The following is a 25213-nucleotide window of genomic DNA, read 5'->3' as shown; positions in this document are numbered from 1 at the left end:
CTCAAAACAAGCATACTTTCTGGAAACAGTCCTCTATGAAAAAGGTAAATTTTGTACAGTTTGAGAGAATAGTATTTAGTAAATCAGAAATTAAAAATGTCATAACGTTAATTTCCTCATAGCAAATTGATATCTACTATTACATCTTTACATCTTTGTTCATCACCATCATGATGAAGACCAAGTGCAGACTTCAAGATTTGAAATATAAAAAATGTTTTTGGCTTTTGTAATAAATCATAAAGATGTATGCTTTAGCAGAAATTATGACATTCCAAAAGAATCTGGTATTTATTCAACATGAGCATTTCTGTAAGGACAACAGGATAATTTTAAAAGTCTTGAGTTGGAGGGGCACAGGCAATGGACATCTGCATGCATCACGCAATCGTGCTTCCAAACAGCTGGCATGGTATCCTCAGTAACAGCTGCAGATATAATGCTAATAATATTGTAAATAATGCTTCACATATCAAAACAGCAACTTTTTTTTAAACTGCCCTTGATCTCTTACTATGTTATATTTAGTAACAGCCACTAGTGTAATCCTCCACTGTGACCTAAATATAGACCTGTAAGATGTTCTTAAGAGCTACATTTTTGACAAGTAAAGGAATAAAGATGAGGTGGGAAAAAAAAATGCTATACTGGTACAGATGAGGTCCACAGAAAACTGCTCTCCTAATGTCAGCAGTATCTCTGTGATTGGTTAGATTTTGTCTACCAGAATAGAGAGGTAATATTGATTAAATTTGTCAAAGACTCACACAAGGCCTGTGGAGTACAAGCCTGACTGCTGAATTGCTCCTGATTCCACCAGATTCACTAAAGCAAGAAATGAGCATGCCTAGTGCTTGCAAGTTGGTGCCCATAGTAAAGTACACGTTGAGATTAGAGTCAAAACAATAATCTGAATCTCTTCTAGTTGTGTGGAAATTCAAGCCCATTTGTTTTGTTGAACTGCCCTCTATAACACCCAAGCACTACTTTGGAAGAGCTGCAGCCTGGCAACTCTCTGTGGTTTAGATTAAGAAAAAGTAAGATTGCTTCTGTCACTTCTGTCCATCAGGAAGGAGCCTCATTACCCAAGTAGGGTTGTAATATGTTGTTATGCTACTCGTATTTTATTACCATTGATTTCTCCATAAAGCAGATCCATTTATGGTCATTTAAATATTATCCTTCAACTATTTACTTATCTTGCTGGAAAGAAAGCTAACCATATCTGAATACAGATCAGTTGATTTTGTGGTTAGGTAGTGAGTTAAACAGAGGGCTGTGGGTTTTTTTTACAGCTTGTGGTTCTTCCATATAAATAAATCAGAATAGCCTTATAGTACATTATATGGGAAGTGACATACAGAGTAACGGCATGGGCGATCAGAACTTAATGGATGTGTACATTTTGTGTTTCCAACTGAGCTTCCCACATGTACTCAGAGATCAAATATTTGTATTTCCAACACCATACAACACAGTTCTTTGTAGAGTGAGGATGGCCCAAAATTATTTGCAGTAATGGTAGAACATTATCATAAACCTGGCAGGTAGGTAGATGTTCTGCGAAATTACATGCATAAAAGTGCAAGAGATAAATTTTATTTTTATTTCAGAGACAAATCACAAAAGAGTAACGTAATAGAAAAGTTTTATTAGCAAGACCATATACTACCATTTAAATACTTGGGTATGAGAGCTATGGATGCAATCACAATCAAAATCTTGAAAGGCCTGTGACAGGAATGTAGTATGGGAAGACAAAGAAAAATCTGTGATCAACATAAAGACCACGGGGATAGATAATGTGTTACCTGCATATTTGATCCATGTAATTTAAAAACATTAAAAATCATCAGAACTATCTCTAATCCTTTATTTCTGGATACAGGGAGGTTTTTTTTCCAGTTTTCATAACAAGGTTTTTCGTTGGCCTGTAGTTTTCTGAAACTCCGGATATTAAACTGGCCAAAATAGCTGTTTTAGAGCTTGGTAATCTTTAAAGAAAGTTGTTGAAAAAAGAAGGAAATATTTCTCTATAAAGTTTTCTGAAATTACGAAAAAGTAATGGCAATTGTTTGAAAGATACAGAGAAGTTTTAAGAAGCAAGAAATAGTAGCAGGCAGCACATCAAGTACGTTGCTCTGTACTTCAAGCTACAGATCATCAAAATCTATGTGGTAGAAGTGTTTATATATACATATTCCATCTAAGTCCAACATCAGCTCTACTTTTATAGACTAGGTAAACCACAGCCATAGTGGAATTTATTTGTACCACTGTACTTGACACCTGGACATCAAAGCAAAGCTGTGTTCAGAAAGAAGCACTGCATGTTCAAAAACCTTTCTTTACATAAAACCTTGTTTTTATTAGACATCAGTGAGTCAAAGGCAGATGGCTAATCTAATTTTAGATAGGGACAGATCCACCCCACCAGCGGCCAGAGTAATCAAGGGTAGCCAAGGTTATGAGCCCCAAGCAATAGATTTATTTTACCTCATATTCCGATTCCAGTGTCACATTGTTCTGTTTTAATTTTTCTTTCAAAGCAGGATCAACCTGTAAAACAAACAAATATAGCAAAAAAACATTTGTTTTTAAGAGCTTCTTAAAGAAATCTTAACCTCAGATAAACAAAGTATTGGTATATGTAAATCCTCCTCTACTCTAAAAAAGTATACGTTCTGTCTGTTCAGACACCAGTATGATGAACACAGTGCAAGAACTGGGCTCAAAAGAGACATATCAACAAATCAAAAAGGAAACACATTTATAATTAGCCATGTGCTTGCATTACATTTAACATTTAAACCTGTGTTTGGTTTGGCGATTTCAAACCAGTCAAAGCCTTAACAAACAAAAGAGGACCAGTAAAGAGAAAATTGCCATCACATTACATATTTTACTCCTGAATGGTATGTTCAGTGAGTAGGCACACAATACACTCTGCTTTACAAAGTATGTACGCGAGTCACACTTCCAAATTTCAGGTGAATGCACTGCTCTTTCCTAGCTTTGATTCTGTATCAACACTTGTGATTCCTGCCACCTTTCAGGTGGTCAAAGAACAAACCTAAGAACAGAAATTTGAGTGAACCACAGAGGATGAATCTTACATAATTGAGCCTGAAGGAAGCTATAGTCATCCCTCCCCTTGATAATTCTGTCTCACACAGGCCTTAGAGCAGAAGCAAAGGAGAAAAAACTAGCATTCTCCATCCTCAGAGAAAGTGTTTCATCTTCTCCTCAAACAGAAATCAGCCAAATATGCAGTATTCAGACACAGTCTTTAAGCTAATCAATTAAAATATCAAATAAATCTACCATGACAAACCATTCTCATTTTTAGACCTTAAATGCAAGCAGTGCTAAATGAATCAGATGTGTAAGGGGACTGGTAATGTATTTAGTTCTACATGTATGGTTCACTAGTCCAACTATGACCAGCTCAATGAACAAAAGTTCTTATTCGTAATTTGCTGCTTCTTGATCTGAAAAGTACTCAGTTGTCCCTGCCACTGTCAACTTCAAATGTCTATAAGCAGTCTAGAAAAGAAAAAGGAGAGAACACAAGTTATAGAGCTCTCCTGGGCTACCTTCAGATCCTGCCCCAAGAAAAGCATGTGAAAGTCACTTAGCTCACGACCCTTTGTGGTACTCAAAATACATACGTACCATCTACAACGAGGGGTATTGCTCTGAGAAATTTCCCTGGGCCATAATGCCCCCCTTGCTGATGCTAGGCAGCACGCAGCATGTGAGACCTCTGTTCCCAAGCCTGCTCAGACAGCCCAGCTTTGCACCACCATGGCCAGAGGGTCATTTCTCTATCCACCCAGAGATCTGGCCTCAGCAGCACATGCATTTGCAACCTACAAACCCATTATATTCGGGAACCAAGACGTAACATCTAAAACATTCGAAGTTTGTACAGGATGCAGCTCTCACATCCTCTGTAATAACAACTTCTGTAAAACAGGATATTGGCCCCCTGTATCAAATAAAAAATGAGATGCCACATCTCTGCCTTGGTATTCAAGGACTCCATAGGACTGCCCTTCATTAAAGACAGATTGCCTGCCTCTTTCTGTGACCACGACCTCCAACAACAGCCATGCCTCCTTAGATCAATGAACCCATCCATCACACGTGCAGAAACGAGACCTCTTCGGGCAGCCAGACACACTTTGGAGCTTGCTTTCACAAAGATAAGAGTGATCACGGACCTCAGTGTATTCAGAACTAAATGCAAACACTATCTGTTATGCTTAGTGTTCTCACAACACGCACATGGGGAAGGGGAAATAAATGATGCTCCAGCAGGTGAAAAAGCAAGGGAGTTTTATTTCCTCCTATGTTCTCCATTTAATAAGAAGGCACCCAAGATAACACAGTAGGAGCATCATTTTTACTTAATTAACCACGGCTATAATTTAGCTTACAAAGGCACCTCAATATTCCCTTTATCAAGGTTTACTTTAGCAATTTTTAGTGTGTGGCGTTTGCACGGCCACATTTGTATAAGGTAAAGGGAAACAAGCAGTGAAGTTATTGCCACTTCTCCTCCAAGTCCTTCTGTCCTCATACTTCCTTGTGTATTTGTTCTCCTCTGCCTGAACACAGGGAGAAGACTACCTAAAACAGAGACCCAGCATCCTGGGACTCATAGCTGTCTCATGCTGTAGCTGTAATATTGACAAAAATGTAGAAATGAAGGAGGTTAGTTTAAATTTCTCTCTTTAAAAAAAAAAAAAAAAAGTTATCTCATAAATGAGAAATGAAGAGAAAGTACTTTCTTAGAAGCACAAATTTTATCTAGCAAATTAACTTACTGAAAAAATAGCAGTTAAACCCTATCTTGAGGGGAAACTCTGCACACTTGCTGGCAAGCTCTTAATATTTACTATACAAGCACACGAAAGACTTAAGTCCAATCTGCAGAACATGTTATTTTGCTTCAAGTTGCACAAAAATATCAGGGAGCAAATATGTATTTCCTCTTGTCTTTACCATTTTTGTTCTGTACGTACTTAACCATGAAAAATAATTTGAACACCCTTGACTCTGCACAGAAACTGAGTCATGTGCATGTTCCAAAGCCTTGGTTGCAAACCCCCACTTTTCAGTTGCCAAATCTAGACAAATCTAGGTTACAAATCATTTTTAGAACCAGCAAGGCAGTCGATGAAAAGTATGTTATAAAGCTCTGTTCTCGCAGTGTTTGTACCATGCTGTACTACCCTTGCGGCATTACAAGAACAAAAAGAGGAAAGCAGAACAGTCCTGCTTTCATTCTGACCAGGCAGACAAACATCGGTAAGAACCACGATCCCAGATCATAACTGGGGAACACGGTGTGGGGTTGAGCCAGGGAAGTGCCTGTCCCAAAGGGGTAACTTCTCTGTATTACACCCCTGCCACAAGACCCCAACCCAAGCACATACAGATTGCTTCCACTAGGACTGCTGCGCCAACACACAGAGTGCTGAATGAGCCGTGCTGGCAAATGAATCATCAGCTACGTTATGAATACAAATCCCCGTTACGAGAGCTGATGGGGGAAGCACACAAAGCCCAAATGCCCTCACAGCCTAGCACTGTCCTCTGCACCATAATTTAGGAGGCAGGAGGAGCAGAAGACAACATCCCTTCACACTGGGGGACTACTGCTTCTCAGGCAAAATCTCAGATGCTCCTTTAAGATCCATTTAAATTCAAGCTCTGTCACTAAATACAGAATTCAAAGACCCATGTTGTTCTTTTAATTAGTGCATAATTTTTAATTAAATTCTTACTGAAAATCTATTGGAATACTTGATGCAAGTATTTGGACAGCTTTCATGAGAAGCCATCAGCAAGGCCTGGATACCAATACTGAAAATACCATTTTCCAAGGCAGGCTGACCCCTCCCTACTTCAATTGTGTAGCACTTGTAGAAAAAGTGAGTGAAACATTCTCAGAGCTTACTTCACATCACGTCACTCGGAAGTGCAAGGGCAAGTACACAGACAAACCTCAAAAAAAGTTTAAAAGTTATCGAATTAGAATTTTGTCCCATTTTTGTCTCCCATTCTTTCAGACTTACCCCTACTAAACTTCAAAAGGTTCTCAAAATTCTCAGAGAGAATGACTTTAAAAATACTCTTAGGTGACTAAAGGTAATATGGGTTAAGCCCAAAAATATTCTCAGAAATCTTAGTAGGCAGCTATTTGAAGCTGTAAGCACCTTAAATCCTTTTAAAACGTGGCCATCACTTCTCATTTTAAGGCTGATATTTTGGGTTTTCCATTAGAACCAGCTGACGTATTTCCCTCCAAGCCAGACCTCTGGGTGCAGATGAGGAGCATCACGGCAGAACGAAGCACGAATACCTTGGGCTTGCAACCCCCACCAGACCAGGGACTCCTGCAGCATGCTGTGAAAATCTGTTAGCCTCTCTTCACTCTCTTGGGTAAAGAGAAATTTTTATTTGTGACACAAATATTTCTGGTATATTTACAGACCTGAATGTGCTGCTACTAAAAATTCTCTGCCTAACAAGTTTGCACTGGTCTTCAGCGACCACAGTACATTGTGGTTTAGAAGTAAATAATGTAGACAGAGAGCAACTGAAATCTGTGAATGTCACCAATTTTACCTCAAGGATATGTAAAGGATAGCTCTTGCACAAAGAAGCCTGGAGAGTAACACCACTGTCCCCTTTCAACACTGAGCATGCGAATACGAAGCAGATTAGCAGCATCGCTCCCATTCAGCCTTCGGAAAGGAGGAACAGGTTGATTCATGTTCTGATTTTCAGGGCAGCATCTCCATCACGCCTGGGTGTGCAACTTCAGTAGCCCACCTTCACAAGCAGCCACTCTTTCAGTTACAACCAGTATGCTTTATTTGTCTGTATGTACTTACTATTTGTAGCCATGGGTTTTAGTACAAGCCAAGCCTTGAGTACATTACATGCTCTAAAATTACGGGTTCCCTCGTGCTACACAACGAAACTGTCAGGAGACAACCGTGTCATGAGGGGAGGACTGCTTTTAGCAGTCTCCTCTCACATCAGTCTGTACAGTACATTGTATACTCGTGTCCAGACCAAATATTTGTACACCAAAGTCTTACAAAACTTTCCCTCTAACAAACATTTCCAGAAGACAGTAGATGTTGATACCCTAAAACAAATAAGTTATTTTTACAAAAACTTGAGTATCCTTTCTTACACCCTAACCCCCACAAAATAATATCCCACTAAAAGATTTCAGCTTTTACTTGGGAAATGAGGAAGGACGATGGATTGGCTTTAATGAACGTGAATTAAGCCTCCTCCCCTCCGTATCTGCTCACACCAGCACAAACAGATGGGACACAATTCTCCTGCAGCATCCACAACACAGACAGTCCACAGAACGACTGTTTACATGAAATTCTGCATTTTGTTCTCCCCACCCATTTTTTAAATCAAGCATCAACCAGCAGTACCACTTTGGGCCATCCCAATAAAACATCTTCTTTGAATACACTTATCACATGCCTGCTCCTCCAAATGGAAAATCAGCAATCTTGTGTGGATCAACTTAAATCTTCTTTTTGAGAAGAGAGTCCCATAAGTTGTTACAGAAGTCTATGTCATAAATATTGCAACTTGTGGTTTATGAGCAGACTGAGAAGCTGTAGACAAGGCATAAATCCCAGGACTCGGGCAGTGCCACATAAAAGCTAAACAAAGTGTCATTCTGCTGAATGAATTAAGAAAATAAAGGTCAAAGCATAAGTAAGAGGAAAGTGCAAGAGAAAACATACTGTTACATGCAACTTCATGCCCAGCATTCTTTAACTACATTATTCCTAATATTTAATACATGAAAAACACTTGCATAAGGCTACTGCATAAGCTTAGACAGGAATACTTCTGAATAGTGGGCAGACATCTGAGATCAAATCTACAACTCAGGTTTGTGTCCTTTGACTCTTCCCTAAGATCTGCATAGAACACAGACAGTTAAACAAAAAAATATTTCATCCAGCCTCTGACAGGAATCAATGCAGACATTTCCAAAGGAGCAATATAAAAATCTTATTACAGCAGCAGTTCCCACAGTTATGGTACATGATGTGCCAGTGATCTCTCAAAATCCAAATCTTCTACTTGCTTCCAGATGGATTAAAAAAAAACCTACAATCCCAAACTCTGGACCACACATTTTCACATAATAATGCCAAGGGAAATGCAAGCTATTATGTTAAAGGCTAATACAAAGATCAAACCATCCCCTTCATCAGCAAGCACTTAAGCATGTCTAGATTTCTTCATTTAAGATCATCAAATCTAACAAGGGTTCTCTAGCTCTCATTTCCGAGAAAAAAAGTACTCAAGCACTTAATCAATGATTTGTATGCTTTCGCATTCTGCTTGATTTTGCAGGTGCACATTTACTTATTTGATTTATAAAACGTAAATTAGTGCCTTAAACCCTGGCTCTGTATACGCTACCATAAATTTCATTTCACACTAAAATTCAGTGCAAAACCCGTTCTTTCTGGTAGAAAACAGAGTATTCCAATACAGGAAATTAAACAAACAAACAAGGCCACAACACTAGAAGTAACAGGAAGACCTCTTTTGTGTGTGTGAAAGGTTCCTGCAAAAAAATAGGCATCTTGCTGGGTGCATGAAGATGAATCAGTCCCAGGCATAGACCCAACCACCTCTGTTATCACCTTGAGGTCAGAATGACAAATATTTCTGGTACAGGATCTCAAGGCCAGCACTCCTGAGCTTTGCTGTGTCTTAGTTCCCCCTATAGCTCAAGTACAAGTGGAGGAACTCACCGAGTATTGTGTGCAGTTTTTCCTAAATCTCATTTTTAGCTCCTTCAGAACAAGAAACAAAAGTGTAAGATCTTCCAGGTGAATTGGAAAACCATGTTTAAGACTCCAGCATAAACTACACTATGCAAGAAAGACAAAAAAAGGCTCAGCCTGCTTTTACAGTCCAAGGATTTAATGTTTTAATCTATTAGCAAAGAAAGAGGTGAAAAGCAAGGCAATGGCATTCACCTCTGGGCCACAATGCAAACCGGTGGTTGCTAACAGGAGATTTTTAACCTGGAAGAATGGAATTGCAAAATTTGTTGAATCGGCTATCACAAAGCATTGCCAGGGAAAACTGCATGAGGAGTAAGTCATCTATTTCAAAAAATATTAAAATAACTTCTCAAGGTGCCTTTGTGAAGCCTCTTTAGTATGCTATACCTGGCCTGTTACAGCCACTTAAACACTGTGAAATACAAGACCCAAACTAAATGCCCTTAAGGTATGAGTCCAGAAAAAAGGAAATGCTACAAAAGCAGTACTTAACAATTTTCCTCAAAGTGGGTATAATTTATGAAAAATACATAAAATCTACTAAAAAATTTCAACTTATTAAATATGGGTTTCATCATACCTTAACTTACCTGTGGGCACTTTGCAATGTCCTAACAAACCTGTCAAAATTCCTTACAATGCTTCTGCTGTTAATATAAATTTGTCATTTACTTTTTAGAGTGTGTTTTCTGCATATTTTGTTTAGTCCATCACCATGTTAGTTATTATTAATACTGAATTAACTAGCATATGCAAAAAGCACGTCCCATTCTAACCTGAAAACATTGATCTCTTGCATTCAGAGTCGTATCTTTACTGACAGAAGCAAAAGCTTTCATACCGAATAAAAAATGCACAAATATGAAAGGAACTGGGAAAACAGCACACACGCAGTTTAAGATTTTCCTTCCCACTCCCTTACTCATATGCTAGCCTTGGACAGAATCAGCCTCTTTGTGGTAACTCTAAAAAATAGGAAAATTCCTTAAGTTTCTGTTAAAAGCAAGCAACTTTAATATACATTTTCTTCTGCTGACTCAAAACATTCATCAATATTAATATATATGTGTAGGGTTTTAATTCTAAAAATTGTATTTTGTTATGTTTTAGGAGGCCACTTTCACAGACAATACAATTCTCAAAACACTCCGTAAGTACTGAAACAATGTCGACTTTTTTTTTTTAAGGCAATTTTAACAGAAACAGTTTTGGGAATTCATTGTGAACTTAGAAAATTTGCTTTGGTTGTCCTGAAACTGCAATTCTGCAAATAAACTATGTTTTGAAAAGAAAAAAAAACTACCAAGTTTTAATAACTGCCATCCTAAATCTCCATGTTCTAAAGGAATTATTGCCTTTAAGAAAGCTTCTCACTCTACAGCTTACATAGCACTTAAGTAAAAATACTTTCCACACTGACATCTAGTGAAGTTTTACAGTAAAAAGAAAAATCCTGTTCTATTTTGCACCCACAGAAAGCTTTTCATCTTCCAAATTAGCCACATCTCAATTACTAACTTATGTATAAAAATCACTAGAATTTGTAGCACATTTGTACATTAAGCACTCTTTTATTTTAAAAGATATCTTGCCACTATTTTTAAATAACATATTTACCTGCCAGAGTCCCAGAAATTCTGATGAGTATATTTGAGGAAGTTATCATTATAAGATCTGGGGCATATTAGAGGAAGTTAAAGATAAGATCTGGGATAATTAAACTTAAAACATATCTAATAAAGTTACTGTTTTTCCATTATGCCAGGTGAAAATTGGAGAGCTGGGCGATCACCAACCGCATGAGGTTCAATAAGAGCAAGTGCCGGGTCCTGCACCTGGGACGGGGAAACCCTGGCTGCACGTACAGACTGGGCGATGAGACGCTGGAGAGCAGCCTAGAAGAGAGGGATCTGGGGGTCATGGTAGACAGCAAGTTGAATATGAGCCAGCAGTGTGCCCTGGCAGCCAGGAGGGCCAACCGTGTCCTGGGGTGCATCAAGCACGGCATCGCTAGTAGGTCAAGGGAGGTGATTGTTCCGCTCTACTCTGCACTGGTGCAGCCTCACCTCGAGTACTGTGTGCAGTTCTGGGCACCACAGTATAAAAAGGACACGAAACTGTTGGAGAGTGTCCAGAGGAGGGCTACGAAGATGGTGAAAGGCCTGGAGGGGAAGACGTACGAGGAACGGCTGAGGTCACTGGGCCTGTTCAGCCTGGAGAAGAGGAGGCTGAGGGGAGACCTCATCACAGTCTACAACTTCCTCATAAGGGGGTGTCGAGAGGCAGGAGACCTTTTCTCCATTAACACCAGTGACAGGACCCGCGGGAACGGGGTTAAGCTGAGGCAGGGGAAATTTAGGCTTGACATCAGGAGGGGGTTCTTCACAGAAAGGGTGGTTGCACACTGGAACAGGCTCCCCAGGGAAGTGGTCACTGCACCGAGCCTGTCTGAATTTAAGAAGAGATTGGACTGTGCACTTAGTCACATGGTCTGAACTTTTGGGTAGACCTGTGCGATGTCAAGAGTTGGACTTGATGATCCTTAAGGGTCCCTTCCAACTCAGGATATTCTATGATTCTAAAATCTGCAGTTCCCATTTCCCAGTAGGTGTTCTGATCAGTTGGATCTTGTTGCTTAAGGTATTTTTTCAAATCTAACATATCTATTTGTAGAAAACAAACAAAAACACCATAAAAGAAACATGTCATACTTCCAATATTAAAAAAAAAAAATACTGTAAGACTCAACAACAGCTATCAGAAAGCAGATCCCCAAGCCCTCTGGCTATTATTGTACTTTTAAGGGCTAAACATCCAACACCAAAAAATGAAGCCATCCACAACTTTACTAAGTTCAATGTGAATTATGAATGAAAAACACTTTAATTCATACACTTAAGATATTATTAATATCTTAGGCAAGTTCTCTCTCTTCTCTATGCAGTATCTGCAAAGCTTGTATTCATTCCTACATTCTCTCCATAATCAATGAAGAAAGAAAGAGTCCTTTGGGAATACCTAAATTAGCCTCCTGCTCTGAATCATCACAGAGGATGGAAGGCTGTATGATACACATGCGTATTCTTTGAGGGTTTAAAAGTGGACAGACTGTTAAAGAGAGCCCATGAATTTGTTGGCCCCAGAGCTGTCAGTCTACCCGCACAGGGACAACAAACTCAAATGCCTTCTACCCTCCTGAAGCTGCCCTCCAGGGAGGCAAGACACACTCTTACACCAGCTACAATGTTAATTTCGGCACTCATTAAAGGTTCTAAAAGCAAAGTCTCATTTTTATGCCCCATCAAACTAAGGCAGTTAAGAACTGCCTGACACAACTTACAGGAGGCTCAGTGCTGACTCCAGGGAAAATATATCGCCTATTGAATCACAAGCACAACTATAAATGCCTTGTGCAGTGGCAGATTTTTGAAGAGAGACGGATTATATGTTTTCCCTTCTCATTAGTGATTGCACTCCAGACAAGAGTTTGGGTTCTGCTGTTTCAGACTGCCACGTAACCCGTAGCTTGGAACAGAACCAGTTGACTTGAGACTTTACAGCTTCAAAACACAAAGGGGAAGAAAGAAAAGGTGCACTCAGAGATCACACTTAAAATGGAAAGATTCACTCCCAGGCAAAGTGTTTTCAACACTCCCTTGGTAAAAAACGTTAAGATCTTCAAGTCAAAAGCAGCAGAAAATCCTGGTCTAGGGACTGGGACCTCGGTACTTGAGCTCCAATCTGCTGAGACCAGTGCCATCAGCTTCACAACAGGAGTCTGGAAAGCTAGTTGTCTTCTGGTGCTTGAGGGAGGTGAGGGGGAAAAACAGCTGGATATTAAATATGTTTTGGCTAAAAGCTGCCTGAAGCTAAATTACACACTTGTAATCACTTCAATTGCAAGGCAGAAATACTAGTAATTAATTGTGTCAATGTGACAGGATTTAAAACAACCAAACAGAATTCTTGGTACTGTATAAAATGTAAAAATCTGAAATCTATCAACATTTTATAAACTGAAATTAGTTCCACTTACAATGGCAGCAGAATGAGTTTCTCCAGTTAATAGCCTCCTCTTCATCTGAATCTAATCTTGACAACAGAAAAGAAACACCATAAAGAATTATGAAATGGAAAAATGGCTTCTGTTTAAAAATGAGGAACTCAGAATACTTGCACTCTATTTCATATTTTGTCACAGAGAAGCTCAGTAATCTGAGGTAAAGCTGCCAGATGTCCAGCTTTCTCCAGACGCAGCCTTTTTTTTCCACCCAGAAATTCTGTCCAGACAGAAAAAAAAGAGAAATTTGGCCATTTGCCTGGAATTTCCAGATGCTGGGCAGCATAGTCATGCAGTAGCTCTGACGCGGTTGCTAGATGCTTGGAAATCCTGCAGAATGTGTGTGTGTGGTGGGACTGTCACACTTCCAAAGAGAGTTACCTTGTGTGCAGCTATGCAGAACATACCTAGCATGCTGCATTTACTGAGTACTCCAGATAGGATCCAAGTTCTGTCCTCAGTTTCCTGGACAAAAAAAAAAAGAGCAAGCCCTCACATGAAGTATTCTCCCTACAGCAATCTTCTAAATGCACCCACATGCATACATACACAAGAAATTTGGAACAGCACATGGGGTCACCAGGGTATTTACTAGTTCAGGACAGGTAACATAGCAGTGGTCACATTGCTGCTACACACATCTCAGGATTCAGAACTAGACTTACAGGGACCTAGCACCCGGTTGCACAGCAAAATCCGCAGCATGAATTAAACTTGGAAATTAAAAAAAAAAAAAAAAATGAGATTGAGATGCCTAGAAGGGGGCTACACGCTAGGCAGCAACTGGAGCAGCAGTAACTAGAGACAAACAACAGGAAAGGCTGAAGAGCTTCCCAGAGAAATTAAATGTGCCTTTAAACTCTCATAAACATCCTGGGCAAGGGCCTTCTGACTGAAAAAGAAGGTACCAGAAAGCAGCCATACTTCTACAGGCATTTTGCATGAAGCCTCATAGGTTGTAATCATCAGCTGACCTTGCTGAGATCACATTTCACTAACGCAGATTGAGAAATATCTGTTTAATGGAACCTAAAAGATTTAATAGATGCCAAGCATGCAGCACCCTGAAAGCTCTGGTACCAGAGAGCTTGGCCAAAAGCAGAGTATTAAGGATATAGCAGATTTTCAGTCCAACAGTGATACACAGACAGCTACGGAATGGAAATTTTAGGGAAAAAAAAACTTTAGATCTAGACAGATATTAAGCCCTTGAATCTTTTATGTATAGTGGGAAAATTGAGTTAAAGACACAACACCTCTCCACCTCTCAAATACATTTTTATATCATTCAAATAATGTCTGTTAATGTATCCTTACAAATGAGACACAGCATGACATCCTAGCATCCTAGGTAGAAAAAAAAAAATGTCATTTCTACACTAGTAGTAGTCATTGCATACTCAGTCACTAATAAGTAACGGCTTTCCTTCACAGAAGAAACCTATGAAAAAAGCTTGATGAGGGTTTAGTGAAATAATTTATCATGGAAACTCCGAAGATTATTATTTAGGGTCTGTGGCCAAACTCAGCATCATTAACAATAAATTTTCACATTCGTTGCCAAAAAATATTGTGGCACAGTATTACCAGACTGTGCTAAATATTCATTAAAATAAAAAAAGTTATTTCGAAGTTAAAAATTAGTACCACTTTAATTCTTCCTCAGTGAACACATATTACCAAATAATACTGTTTTATTATCATCATCACATCCTGATTTGATGAGATTTCCTCAACTTTTAACAACCGTAGCAAGGTTCTAAGCGCCCATTGCTGTTTCAGGTAATTAGTATAAGTCTTCTGGTATTGACAGGTCTCCTGGTTTCATAAGAACAGGATAGATAGGCTGGGTCTCATTTTTCTTCAACTAGAAACATTATGATGTGAAAAGGGCAGCTGTGGGCAATACATTATCTCCAGGCTGTCCTACAGTGCTTTACGCTGTTTGTGGTGACAATACTCAGAGGGACTAGGTGGATCCAATCACTGGAAGCCATTCTAAAACATATAGCCAATGTCAGCCTCAGAATGGAGCAACAAAACTGTTACTGAGCATCAGGCTGACTACATAGTTGGCTTTTGGATTGTTAATATGCTAAACCAAAAGGATGTCTGAAAAAATGAAAATATACGTGCCTGTCTGGTACAGCAAATTCGGCAAGCACCTGTTTATACATGAAGTGGGAAAGTAATCTGAGCTCAAGCAAAATGGATTAGTTTTTCCTGAAATCAATGAAAAATACATGAAGCCCAACATTAGCAGCTGAACCTCAAAATCTTCAAGAACAGCATGGATAGAGAGCTTATTTCCATACAGTCCCTCTGGACTGAACCGAAACAGCAGAAAACTGATGTCTGAACATCTGGTAACACCACAATACAGAGCATGAAAAGCTCTGCTACCCCTTCATTTCTGTGCCATATTGTAGGACTGAAATTACTACCTTGGATAATTCTGAACCACGGTCAAAAGATGTAGCAATTTCCAAATTCTCCCTGCCAACAGGGGCCAGGCTGCTTCACTTAACATCCAATTCTAAAACCCTCCACTAAGCAGGCCACGCTTGAAAGCAAGGTCTGCTTTAATTTAGCAAAATGTTCTTCATTACATAAAGACAAATGACGGGCAAAGATTTTTTTTCTGCTATAAGCAATCATAAATGTACGCCTCTTTGCATTCTCTAAAGAACCAAGCAACACTTCAGTGTTTTATTTTCTTAATTTTTAGAGGACCTAGGGCCAAGCTCTTTAATTAATTTAGTCTCTGAAAATCACCTAAATCAACTTACACAAGGAAATTAGCCAAATTAGTTTGTCTTCATTAAACTTGTGACTCAGGCCACCCTGACCTGCTTAAGTATAAAAAAAAAAGCCAATATCAATGCCCATGCTTGTGTAATTAGCTTACTGAAACCAATTAAATGCATGAAAGTGCATTATAAATAAATAAATGCTAGATAAATGCTAGTTGAGAAGACTTAATTATTCCTCCAAGTTCAGTGACAGACATGGACACTAAAATGATTACGTATTTCCTTGCTGACAAGCTTCGAAAAGATACCTTCCCCATCCAAAAAATCCACCAAGCATCAATTAAAGAGATTTTTATGTTCTTTTTTTTTCCACACTCGAACCAAACAGGATCTTTTTAATACTACCTCCTACAGCATTACGGAAGAGGCAGAAGGAAACTCTCTAGAATCACATTACACCTCAAAGAGGATCAGCAGATGAAATGAGTTCCTTCAACTTCAGCCCATTCCTACTGGTTTGCCAATGAAGCTCCAGGGAAGGAACATTTAGGGCAAGCCTCATCTTACCTAGTTGTAGCTATCTAAACTTTAGATCTGAAGCATGAAAATTCTGTTTAAACTCCTCTTACAATCAACTGAGTAGAGATAGATGGGTATTTCTAGAGGCAATAAATGCTACTTTTAAGATATGCATCCAAAAACGGAACTAACTCTTCTGCATCTGAAGTCGTGCAAAGGTTTATATCACCTACCGTTCACTGGTCAAATTAAATACACCCACATGCAAAGGATGGCAACTCACCTCACTGAAAAGTGGCAACAATAAAGCGTTGAGCTCAAGCACTCTACTTTTCCTGCAGTCAAAACAGAATGTCTTCCTCAAGCATCTCCCTGAAAATGGAATTAAGCTTATTGCAGAGGAATTTCTGTCTCAAACCACCAAGCTATCTGAAATAGCTGTCTGGATAGCTATTTCAAACTAGGCTTTTCATTCAAGACAACGGAAACATGATCAAGATGAGTCCTAGACAGTGCATTGCATTGCATACATACATTTAGAGTTATAATTTCACTTACGTAACTCTAATAATACAAATAATCCAATTTAGACTATTTTAAATTAACACTGTTAGCATTTATTGTGACCTTAACACCAGAAAGGGGTGTTGACACACCTGGAACTCTAGAGGATGATTTTGGAACAAAATCAAGCAGAAAATCTTCAGAAAATCAAAGACAGCTGAGCAAATGGTATGACCTGAGCAGGCAGCAATAGTTACACCCATTAGTTACCATAAGAACTACAACACCATGTTATTTCTCCAGTCCAGCCAATCACAAGAACTTTACCTATCCAGATTACTCCTTGAAATCGTGAAGTCACTCAAGTTTTGCCAAGAGCTTATGATCTTTGGGAACACCAAGGTATAATACGATTTCAAGCACAGATATTTATCCATTAAGAACTGCAATGAAAACACCTTGCAATCTTCAGTCAGTTGACTAATTTGGGGGAAAAAATGTGAAAATCACACCTTTACATCCTGCTACAATACTGTTTGCTATCCCAGTAAATCCTTATTATCTTTGATAGCTTTGCAAATAGTATTTTTTTTTTTTTTTAACACAGCTGCAGGTCCTCAAGTAAGGTGAACAAGACAGCTATGATAAAGCAGCTCTATCTTGCTCAGGTAGATATAACAATACATTTAACGATGGGGACAATCTGTTCACAGTCAACAACTATATGTTTGAAAAAAAAAATAGCATTTAAAATGCCCAAAGCAATGCCACAGACCCATTCAGGGTCTTAAGCAATTTTGTTTTTAAATCTCCACCTCACATAAAATATATTATTTAAAAGGAAAAAAAAACACACACACACACAAATGCATTCAAATCGGCAGATCCCCCTCCTTGCATATTCAGAAGAAAATGCTGGACTGATTTCCCAGACTTTCCTGAGGCAAATGCCAGTTATGATCTCACCTGATAAAAAGGTCTTATGGAAACAGGTAATTTTTTGCTCCTATTTCCACCTGAAATATTTCACCCTGACCCAAAGCACTTGAACTAATGGATCTCACCTGAGGAAGTACTTTTTAAAAAAATACTAATTTGAATTTAAATAATTCTATTTGAACTAATTAACTACCCTATTCTCTATGTAAATTAGAGCAGCATTAATTATCTTCCTCTTACAGAGAAAGTGAGACTCACTAAAATTCAGTGACTGCTTTCTACAGTCACTTAATACCTCAGTAAGACAGAAAACATTACCTGGATTTCTTAGCATTCTACTTTAGAGGTGTACTCGCTTTGTTTAGGACAAAATAAAATGAAAAGTGAATCAGAATCTACATAGCTTATAATCACTGAAGAGGTCAGTCAGTACTGTAATGCTTTTATATATTCCACAATAGGAACTATTTGCAGACTTCAAAGGCCCATTGATGTTTTGCATCCTGTCAAAATGATCTAGAGACTCCAGGTTTCCTAGAAGTGCTCCTGCTGGATGTGCCCTGAAGGAATTTGCTTCCTATCTCCTCCCTGTACTCTGAGAACCTGACTCACAATAACTCCACTTCAATAAAGCCATACCACTTAAAAATAAAAATTCTGTTTTATTAGTCAAAACAGTTTGCTGAGAGACTAAAAGCCTAGATTTCCCCAGGTAGTTAAAACTTTGCTTCCCTTCAGCCCTTCACAGTAACCATCTGTTAATGGTACAAACCATGAAGTCATTACTCTTGCCCAAGATTCTTACATCCAGAATTAGATCTGAAACAGCAAGTCTCTATCATGCCTTGAATGACAACAGTGGGCACACAGTAAACAAGCAATTACTATATACTTGAAATTATTATACACTTGAAAGGGAACATTTTCTGTATATTAAATGGAAGTGACATTTTCAGTTTTAAAACACTTCTTAAAGAAGTATCACTAGTCAATTACATACGCAACATTAAAGTAAGACAAAGAAAGGGCCTGGTTTTCTGATTGAGAATAAAGATGTTTGGAAAGATGCCTATACAAAACTACTCATTTCTCCTCCATTAATCCAATGTGATTTTCCCGTAAGCATACCTGGTTTGCTATACCCAATTTCAATTTGCATAAATTCTTCCCAGAAAAGAAACAATTACCCAACCTAATGATTTCTCCATTAATGGACATTTTGGCAACAACAGGTATTGCAGAAGTCCTTGATTAGTTTCAGGAGAATTCTGACTGGCATAAACAGGCATTTACATCAATAAGTGCCTCAGCACAAATTTGCTTTAAATGCAGGATACCCGGTGTCCTGAGGGAGTACAGCTGATCTAGGTATGCCAAGTAAATTAAGGTATACCCAAAATGTTAGGGGTTTTTTTTGGCTTTTGAAAGACATGCACTCAAACAATGCCCTGATATCCAGAGATGCTATTCTAACTGGATAAAACATCCATTCTTGCCTCCAGCCCCTCTCCAACTGCAGCTCTGTCCCCGTACCAACCCTCACCCCACTCATGAGTCAAGCCTCTGCCGCAGATACCAAGGCATGGCCCAGATGACCAAGAGGACAGAGGTCCTTCTGCAGCCCATTCCTGCTACAGCTCTAAACTCTGTTTCTCTCTCAACCTGAATCCTACTCCCAACCCACTGCATCATCACCAAACCATATTCCCTCCGAAGTCCAAACCACCATTTTCTCTTGAATTTTAAGTTCCTTTTCAAGGAATGTTCTTCAAAACACCGTTTTATACGATAAGTCAGTTTGACATTAATAACATAGGTGATGTCACTAATGCAGCTTTTGTTCATTGAATTACAAGAATACAAAGAGAAAGTAGCAGGTAACCCTTCAGCCACTAAAACACAGAAACTAATTCAACTGAAAAAGGAAAAGGAGAAATAGTTTTAAAGGGAAGGGATCACAGTTTAGCATTTTAAATGTACTAGATATACCACAAAAGGAGCATCTAAGTCCTGCCTATCTAGCAGTTTAATTAGCAAGAAAACAAGTTTAGCAGTCATGCTCACAAAATGAGGTGTACAGTACTTTCAACATCCTTAATATACAATCAAAAAAGATAGACACTCAGGTATTACAAATCCTAACCTACATCCGGATGGCTTGCTTAACTTTTTGCAACCTCAATTTTTTTTCAGCAGTAAAATGGAAATAATGTCTCAGTGAATTAGAATGGCTCTTAACTCTTTATGGGCATAGAAGCAAAAACGAATGAAATACATTGCTTTAATTTGTCTATAACTAGCCCAAAGTTGGTGTTGGTGGTTCTCAGCCAATACTGCATTGTTCTTTATCTAAATTGCACGTACTCTTAAATAAAATCATAATGAAAAGAAAAAGAAAATACAAAAGAGATGCTGTAGCCTTAACTAGTACAGGCTGTAGCAAAATCCAGATGGCCTCTTTTAACTTTTCAGAGAACTCCAGGGTGCAGTAGCTTCCCCTCAGAGCTTTCATGTACTGCCTAATTCAGTGATGCTTCCCTTGATTATACATGCTGGGACACAGAGCCCCATAGATGCGAACAAACACATCTATTACTTTGATTTTTCTCTGTGCTGTGGTCACTGTCCAGATCATGGAGGCCAAATGTAATCACCGAGTATGAATCTGACCAAGAAACTGACAGAAACAACAGGCAAATTCTTGCCTCTGCTGTGATCTCCATCTGGATAGAGGAAAACTTAGCTACAGCTGGTCCTGAAAGCCCAGGCCTGAAAGAAAATAACTTCCCAGCACACAGCTCTGTAGAAAAGAGTTGTAAGATCACCCTCCCATTTTAAGGGCTGCCTCAAGTATGGGACTGAGCAGAAGTGGGCCGTGTGGTGCCTCAAAGGCCGCGGTCAGGTATGCAACACAAGGAACAACAGAGGGCAAATGAAGTAATTCAGATGGCCCACAACAAGGTCTAAGACAAAATATGGGAATCTCCAAACCCTGAACAGGTGAAGATCTGGAAGATTTGGTCACAGTAGATAGCTGCTCTAAGCCCATTCTTTCCTAGGTTACAAACTCTTGTCACAGACCTCTCAGGCACAGTGTCTGGAGTCTTACACAAACTCTTCTTACACAAAGTGCTACACAGTCTTTAAAAAAGCTTCAGGTCACCTGCAAGTCAGCAGCACTGAGACCTCAAAGCTTCTCTGCATTGCAACAGCAGGCTTGCATACTACAAAGTTAGACACACCAAATCAGTACTACTTCCTACTTAACTGGCATGCTCCTTTCAGATCATTTCACACATAATTTGGAACTAATGGTACACTTGGAGACATAAGTAGCACTGGTAAACAAGCCACTTCTCTCATTCAGAAGGTTTCCAGCACATTTAAAGAAAGGCTTCTTCCACATAGTACATTTTGCCATGGGGAGTAAAGATTAGTTCCTGTTTCTGTCACAGAGCTTAAAGAACAGGATGTAGCACAATGTTAAAGGTAGCTGCTTATGTCAGTCAACTTGAAGCCAAGCATCCCCCCAAAATTCAACACTGTTTACTCAACACCAAATAGTTTGAAAACAGAACCAAAAGATTATTGTGCACCTTCTAAAATAATTTTTTTTTTAGTCTAGATTAGGTATAAAAACTTCATAATTTAACCTCTCCTAACCTCTAATCTGTATCTCCCCTCTTCGTTTAAAACCATTCCCCCTTGTCCTGTCATTATCTGCCCGAGCAAAAAGTTGCTCCCCATCTTTTTTGTAAGTCCCCTTTAAGTATTGAAAAACTGTAATAAGGTCACTCCTGAGCCTTCTCTTCTTCAGGCTGAACAGCCCCAGGAGTGAAGAAATAGGAAGATGTGCTACACTTCCTTTCTCCACACTCAGAATTGCCATTTATAATCAATATAAGGAACCACATTATTTATGTTGATCATTTTCCAGAGACAGCAAAAAGACTTGTCATTATTTCAGCCTCTATTGTTATCTACACTGCTCACTGCATAAGAGCCCCTGGTGTAGCCCAGGGTTCAGTGGTGAAAGGCATTAACGTGTCCCAGTACTAACAGTTTGCTTATCCTAGCAAACTATCCTTTATAAGTCAGCACATATGCAAAATGAAATGAAGAGTAAAGAAAACCATTTCAAGTACCGTGCCATGTAGTTTGTGGACATCGTATCTTATTTGAGCAAATTCACGGAGTCCAAAAGATCCCCCAACAAGATACAGCTGGAAAACAACAAAATGAAAATACGAGTTAGGACTAATGCAAAAAGAGCACATCACATACTGGCCCACTTCATTTAGCAAGGCGCTCTGCTATTCTTCCAGCAGAAACAGGAACTAAAGAAAACAAAATGGAGCAAACGTATAGGAGACGAAAGAGTGTGTGGAATGTCAGAGATTTTTCTTTCACTCTGGGACAGGATTTCACAAATTCCTTCCTTCACACACCAACAGCTGCATCACGACTCCCATCCTCTAGAAACTTCGTCTCCTCTTACCCCTTTTTTACCTCCCCATATGGCTTCCTGACATAACTGCAACAAAGGAACCTTTTGTTACTGCCACAGCATTTATTCCCATCATTTTCAAGCTCTGTGGGGAAGTAACAATGCCGCGTTGACTGGCTCTGATGTCTGCGTGTTCCAGATCTAATTAAGCTTCTGAGCAGACTGGCTCACTGGAATTGTGGTTCAGTGATACATTATCAACTAAGCTAAGAAATCACATCCAGCACACCTGCACCATTATTATTGCCTCCTTAGTTGTCTTATAATTCCCTCCATACCTGCAAAGCTTATTAAAGAGAGTAATACAAGGATTAAGGGGGGGAGTGCTTCATAGCAGCATTAAAAAAATTATTATTCTTTCTTATGGCAGAGGGATATCATAAAATTGCCTATGTATTTTTATCGTTGAAAATGGACAGATCAACCAAAAGATCAAAAATTATTAACAAACACCATGAATGACTTAAAAACTAGCTTAGAAATCTCTCTACTTTGTGGAAGAATCAGGTTTTTTCACTGTTGCTCTGACATGACAGACTTTTTCTGCTGTTCTCTGCTCAGGCTGAAAGGCTTCACATCTACAGATGAGCATCTTAAGGACGGCTGCAGAAGCAAAAGGAAGGGGAGACGACCAACCTATTTTGACTCTTCTACCTGTTACAGTCCTTCATTACAGGCTGCTGCTGCACTGACAGCCATTCTCTGTGAGTGATGGTTGATTCTTGATATACATTAGGTTTGCTGCAATGGCTTGTGTCCAATGATTGTTATAATTATGCTGCGCAGGTAGTTAAAAGGGTATGTGCTTTCCAAACAGTATGCTATCCTAAGTTCAGGCCACTGAAGCCACAAAACCATATGCATTCAAATAAAAATAAATAAATAAATAAATAAATAAATAAAAAAGCCTTCTACACTTATTCCTTCCATTTATTCTTTCTAAAAGGTGCAGGACTAAGGGATTTTCCATCAAGCAGATAAAGCTACTCAGAAACAGGCACGTTTGAAGAATTCATGTTGTTCTTGCAGATACTGAATCATCAATATATGTAGCAGAGAAGTATTAAAGGGAAAAGAATGTCTTTCTCACATATAACTACTTTGTTAAGAAAGAATAACAAGAAACAAAAAATAAAAGTATTCAAATTGGTTAAAAATAATGTGAATATTAAGATATATTCAGTCAAAGCAGGTTTGTCAGCTGAAGGTATGGTATCTTCATACCATATGCTAGAAGTCTCAAGGATCAGCCAATAATTGAATGTTACTATGGCTGACACCTATCAGCTAATGAAAACCTATGCTAATTCTTTAAGTCCTAGTGAGTATTCTGTTAATTAACAGCCTATGAGTTAATTTAAACTTCATGTCCTAACAAACAGGAATCTGTAGTAGTATAGACAAGATTACGGCTGCTACAAACTACAGCTTCTGTTTGTCTTGTCAGTGAGGGGCTGTGGTGGAGCAAAAGCAGCTGCACTAGAACTGGTTCAGTGCACAGCTGGTAAAGTAGGTAGAAAGTAGAAATTATGATGTCACTTCAAAATTAATTTGTCCAACAACAGGCTTGCATAAAGTACATTGTTATGAGATGCAACATGAACAAAACCATGCTCCAACTAAAATAAATAATACATTTTTTTTAAGCTTTGATAATTTAAAACTATGTAATGTACATCATAGCTAGGGGAAATCAGGTAGATGGCTGTTGCATGAAATAAGTCATGTTTCTCATTTTGTCTCATCACATTCTATCACTTGTTTGACAGCAAACATCCATTATAAACTGCAGTTTACGTTTGCAGCTATATCCATGTTAAAAATTTGAGACTCACACCTCTCCTCCGTAAGACAAGTTTTGGCCTGAAACTGTAATTTTACTTAGAACTCTTTATGCTGCTAAAGGGAAGGAAGAGAAAGGAAACACTTGGACTCTGATCTACTTTTGCTCTTCATACAGCACAAGCAGTATGGCCAGCCTGGCCTGTCAGACATTTTGCTTGTCAGACCTTACCAACAAAGTTGCCTTTACATTTCCAATCCTGCAATGGTGAATTGATCTTTCAATGAACCATCAGTTCAGCTGTGCCAGAGTCAAAGCCCACTGATGCTGTAAGGAACTACAGCTGACACTGAAATATTACACAGCGTAAGGCTGGAAGGTTAGGATTCAGATTATATAAAAGCACTGAATATACATAAAATATGAAGATATTTACAATTATATTTGATCAATGTTTTAAAGAACCACGCACAATGTCTTCATCGCAAAAACAGACCCAAATCAGCCACATTTAGCACTTAGTTAACCAGCCAACAGCATGGGAATACAGTTAGCCAACAGCACTGAGCATGAATTCCCTTTATCTCCACGTGCCACAGCAGCAATGGGCAGCTTTTCAGTCAATTATATTTTTAAAACCATGTTCAAAAGCCAATAAAAGCCATGATAGAGAAAGTATCAATGAGTTTACACAACTATAACAGCAGTAAAGGTAGTAAAGGACTCAGTGATTGACATTGTGTTGAATGGAAATATTAGCTTGGGTTTAAGTTTCTCCTTTCTCTTTTACATTAGGAGGGAAGATGCCCTCACCACCCTCATTTAAGTTAATTGTCTTTAAAGAGAAAAATAGAGACATACACACACACAATGATGAAACATCAAGATTCAGCAATCATAATAATCAGAAGTGGGACAAGAATTGATGTTAAGAATTCCAGCAACGTCATTAGCTGACTGGCCTTGCATATTCTGTATGTCTGACATGTTTCTAGCTTTGCAATTTGTGATGGAGATAATCTCCACATTCCCTGCAAGCCAAAGACAGAAGCAAAGTTCCACACTTTCCACCTGCAGCCCTGCATTCTTTCACTGTGAGGGAACTATTAGATTTAAATGCATCAGAACACGGAGCAAAAACTTTATTACACAGTAAACACTGTCTGCCTAGTTACTTGAATGCCTTCAGCAGATCAATGAAACGATGCTACGATTTCACTTTTTTCTTTTACTTACACCTGAAGTTTACTCTTAAGAAAGCAAAAGTGGGAGACATCCCAGTGAGCC

The 25213-nt window shown here is 38.8% G+C and overlaps 1 protein-coding gene and 1 long non-coding RNA gene across 2 annotated transcripts in view; both read right to left on the bottom strand.

The window, feature by feature from the left end:
• COX16 (cytochrome c oxidase assembly factor COX16) overlaps window positions 1-25213 on the bottom strand; it is a 43565-nt gene that overhangs the window by 11220 nt on the left and 7132 nt on the right. The window contains exons 2-3 of the mRNA XM_082762391.1: window positions 21782-21859; window positions 2497-2559 (exon numbers count right to left, since the gene is read on the bottom strand). Coding sequence (XP_082618517.1) covers window positions 2497-2559; window positions 21782-21859 — 141 coding nt within the window. The remainder of the gene's footprint in view (window positions 1-2496; window positions 2560-21781; window positions 21860-25213) is intronic.
• Window positions 12930-16560, bottom strand: LOC309879078. Its single transcript, XR_014317662.1, has 4 exons — window positions 16477-16560; window positions 13329-13386; window positions 13039-13141; window positions 12930-12948 (listed from the first exon to the last, which is right to left on the bottom strand). It is a non-coding gene; the product is annotated as an uncharacterized lncRNA (long non-coding RNA).

Source organism: Aythya marila (assembly GCF_965140915.1).
Source record: "Aythya marila genome assembly, chromosome: 5".
Lineage (NCBI taxonomy): Eukaryota > Metazoa > Chordata > Aves > Anseriformes > Anatidae > Aythya > Aythya marila.
Note: the sequence above shows the minus strand (reverse complement) of the source record. Positions and strands in the feature narration are given on the sequence as shown.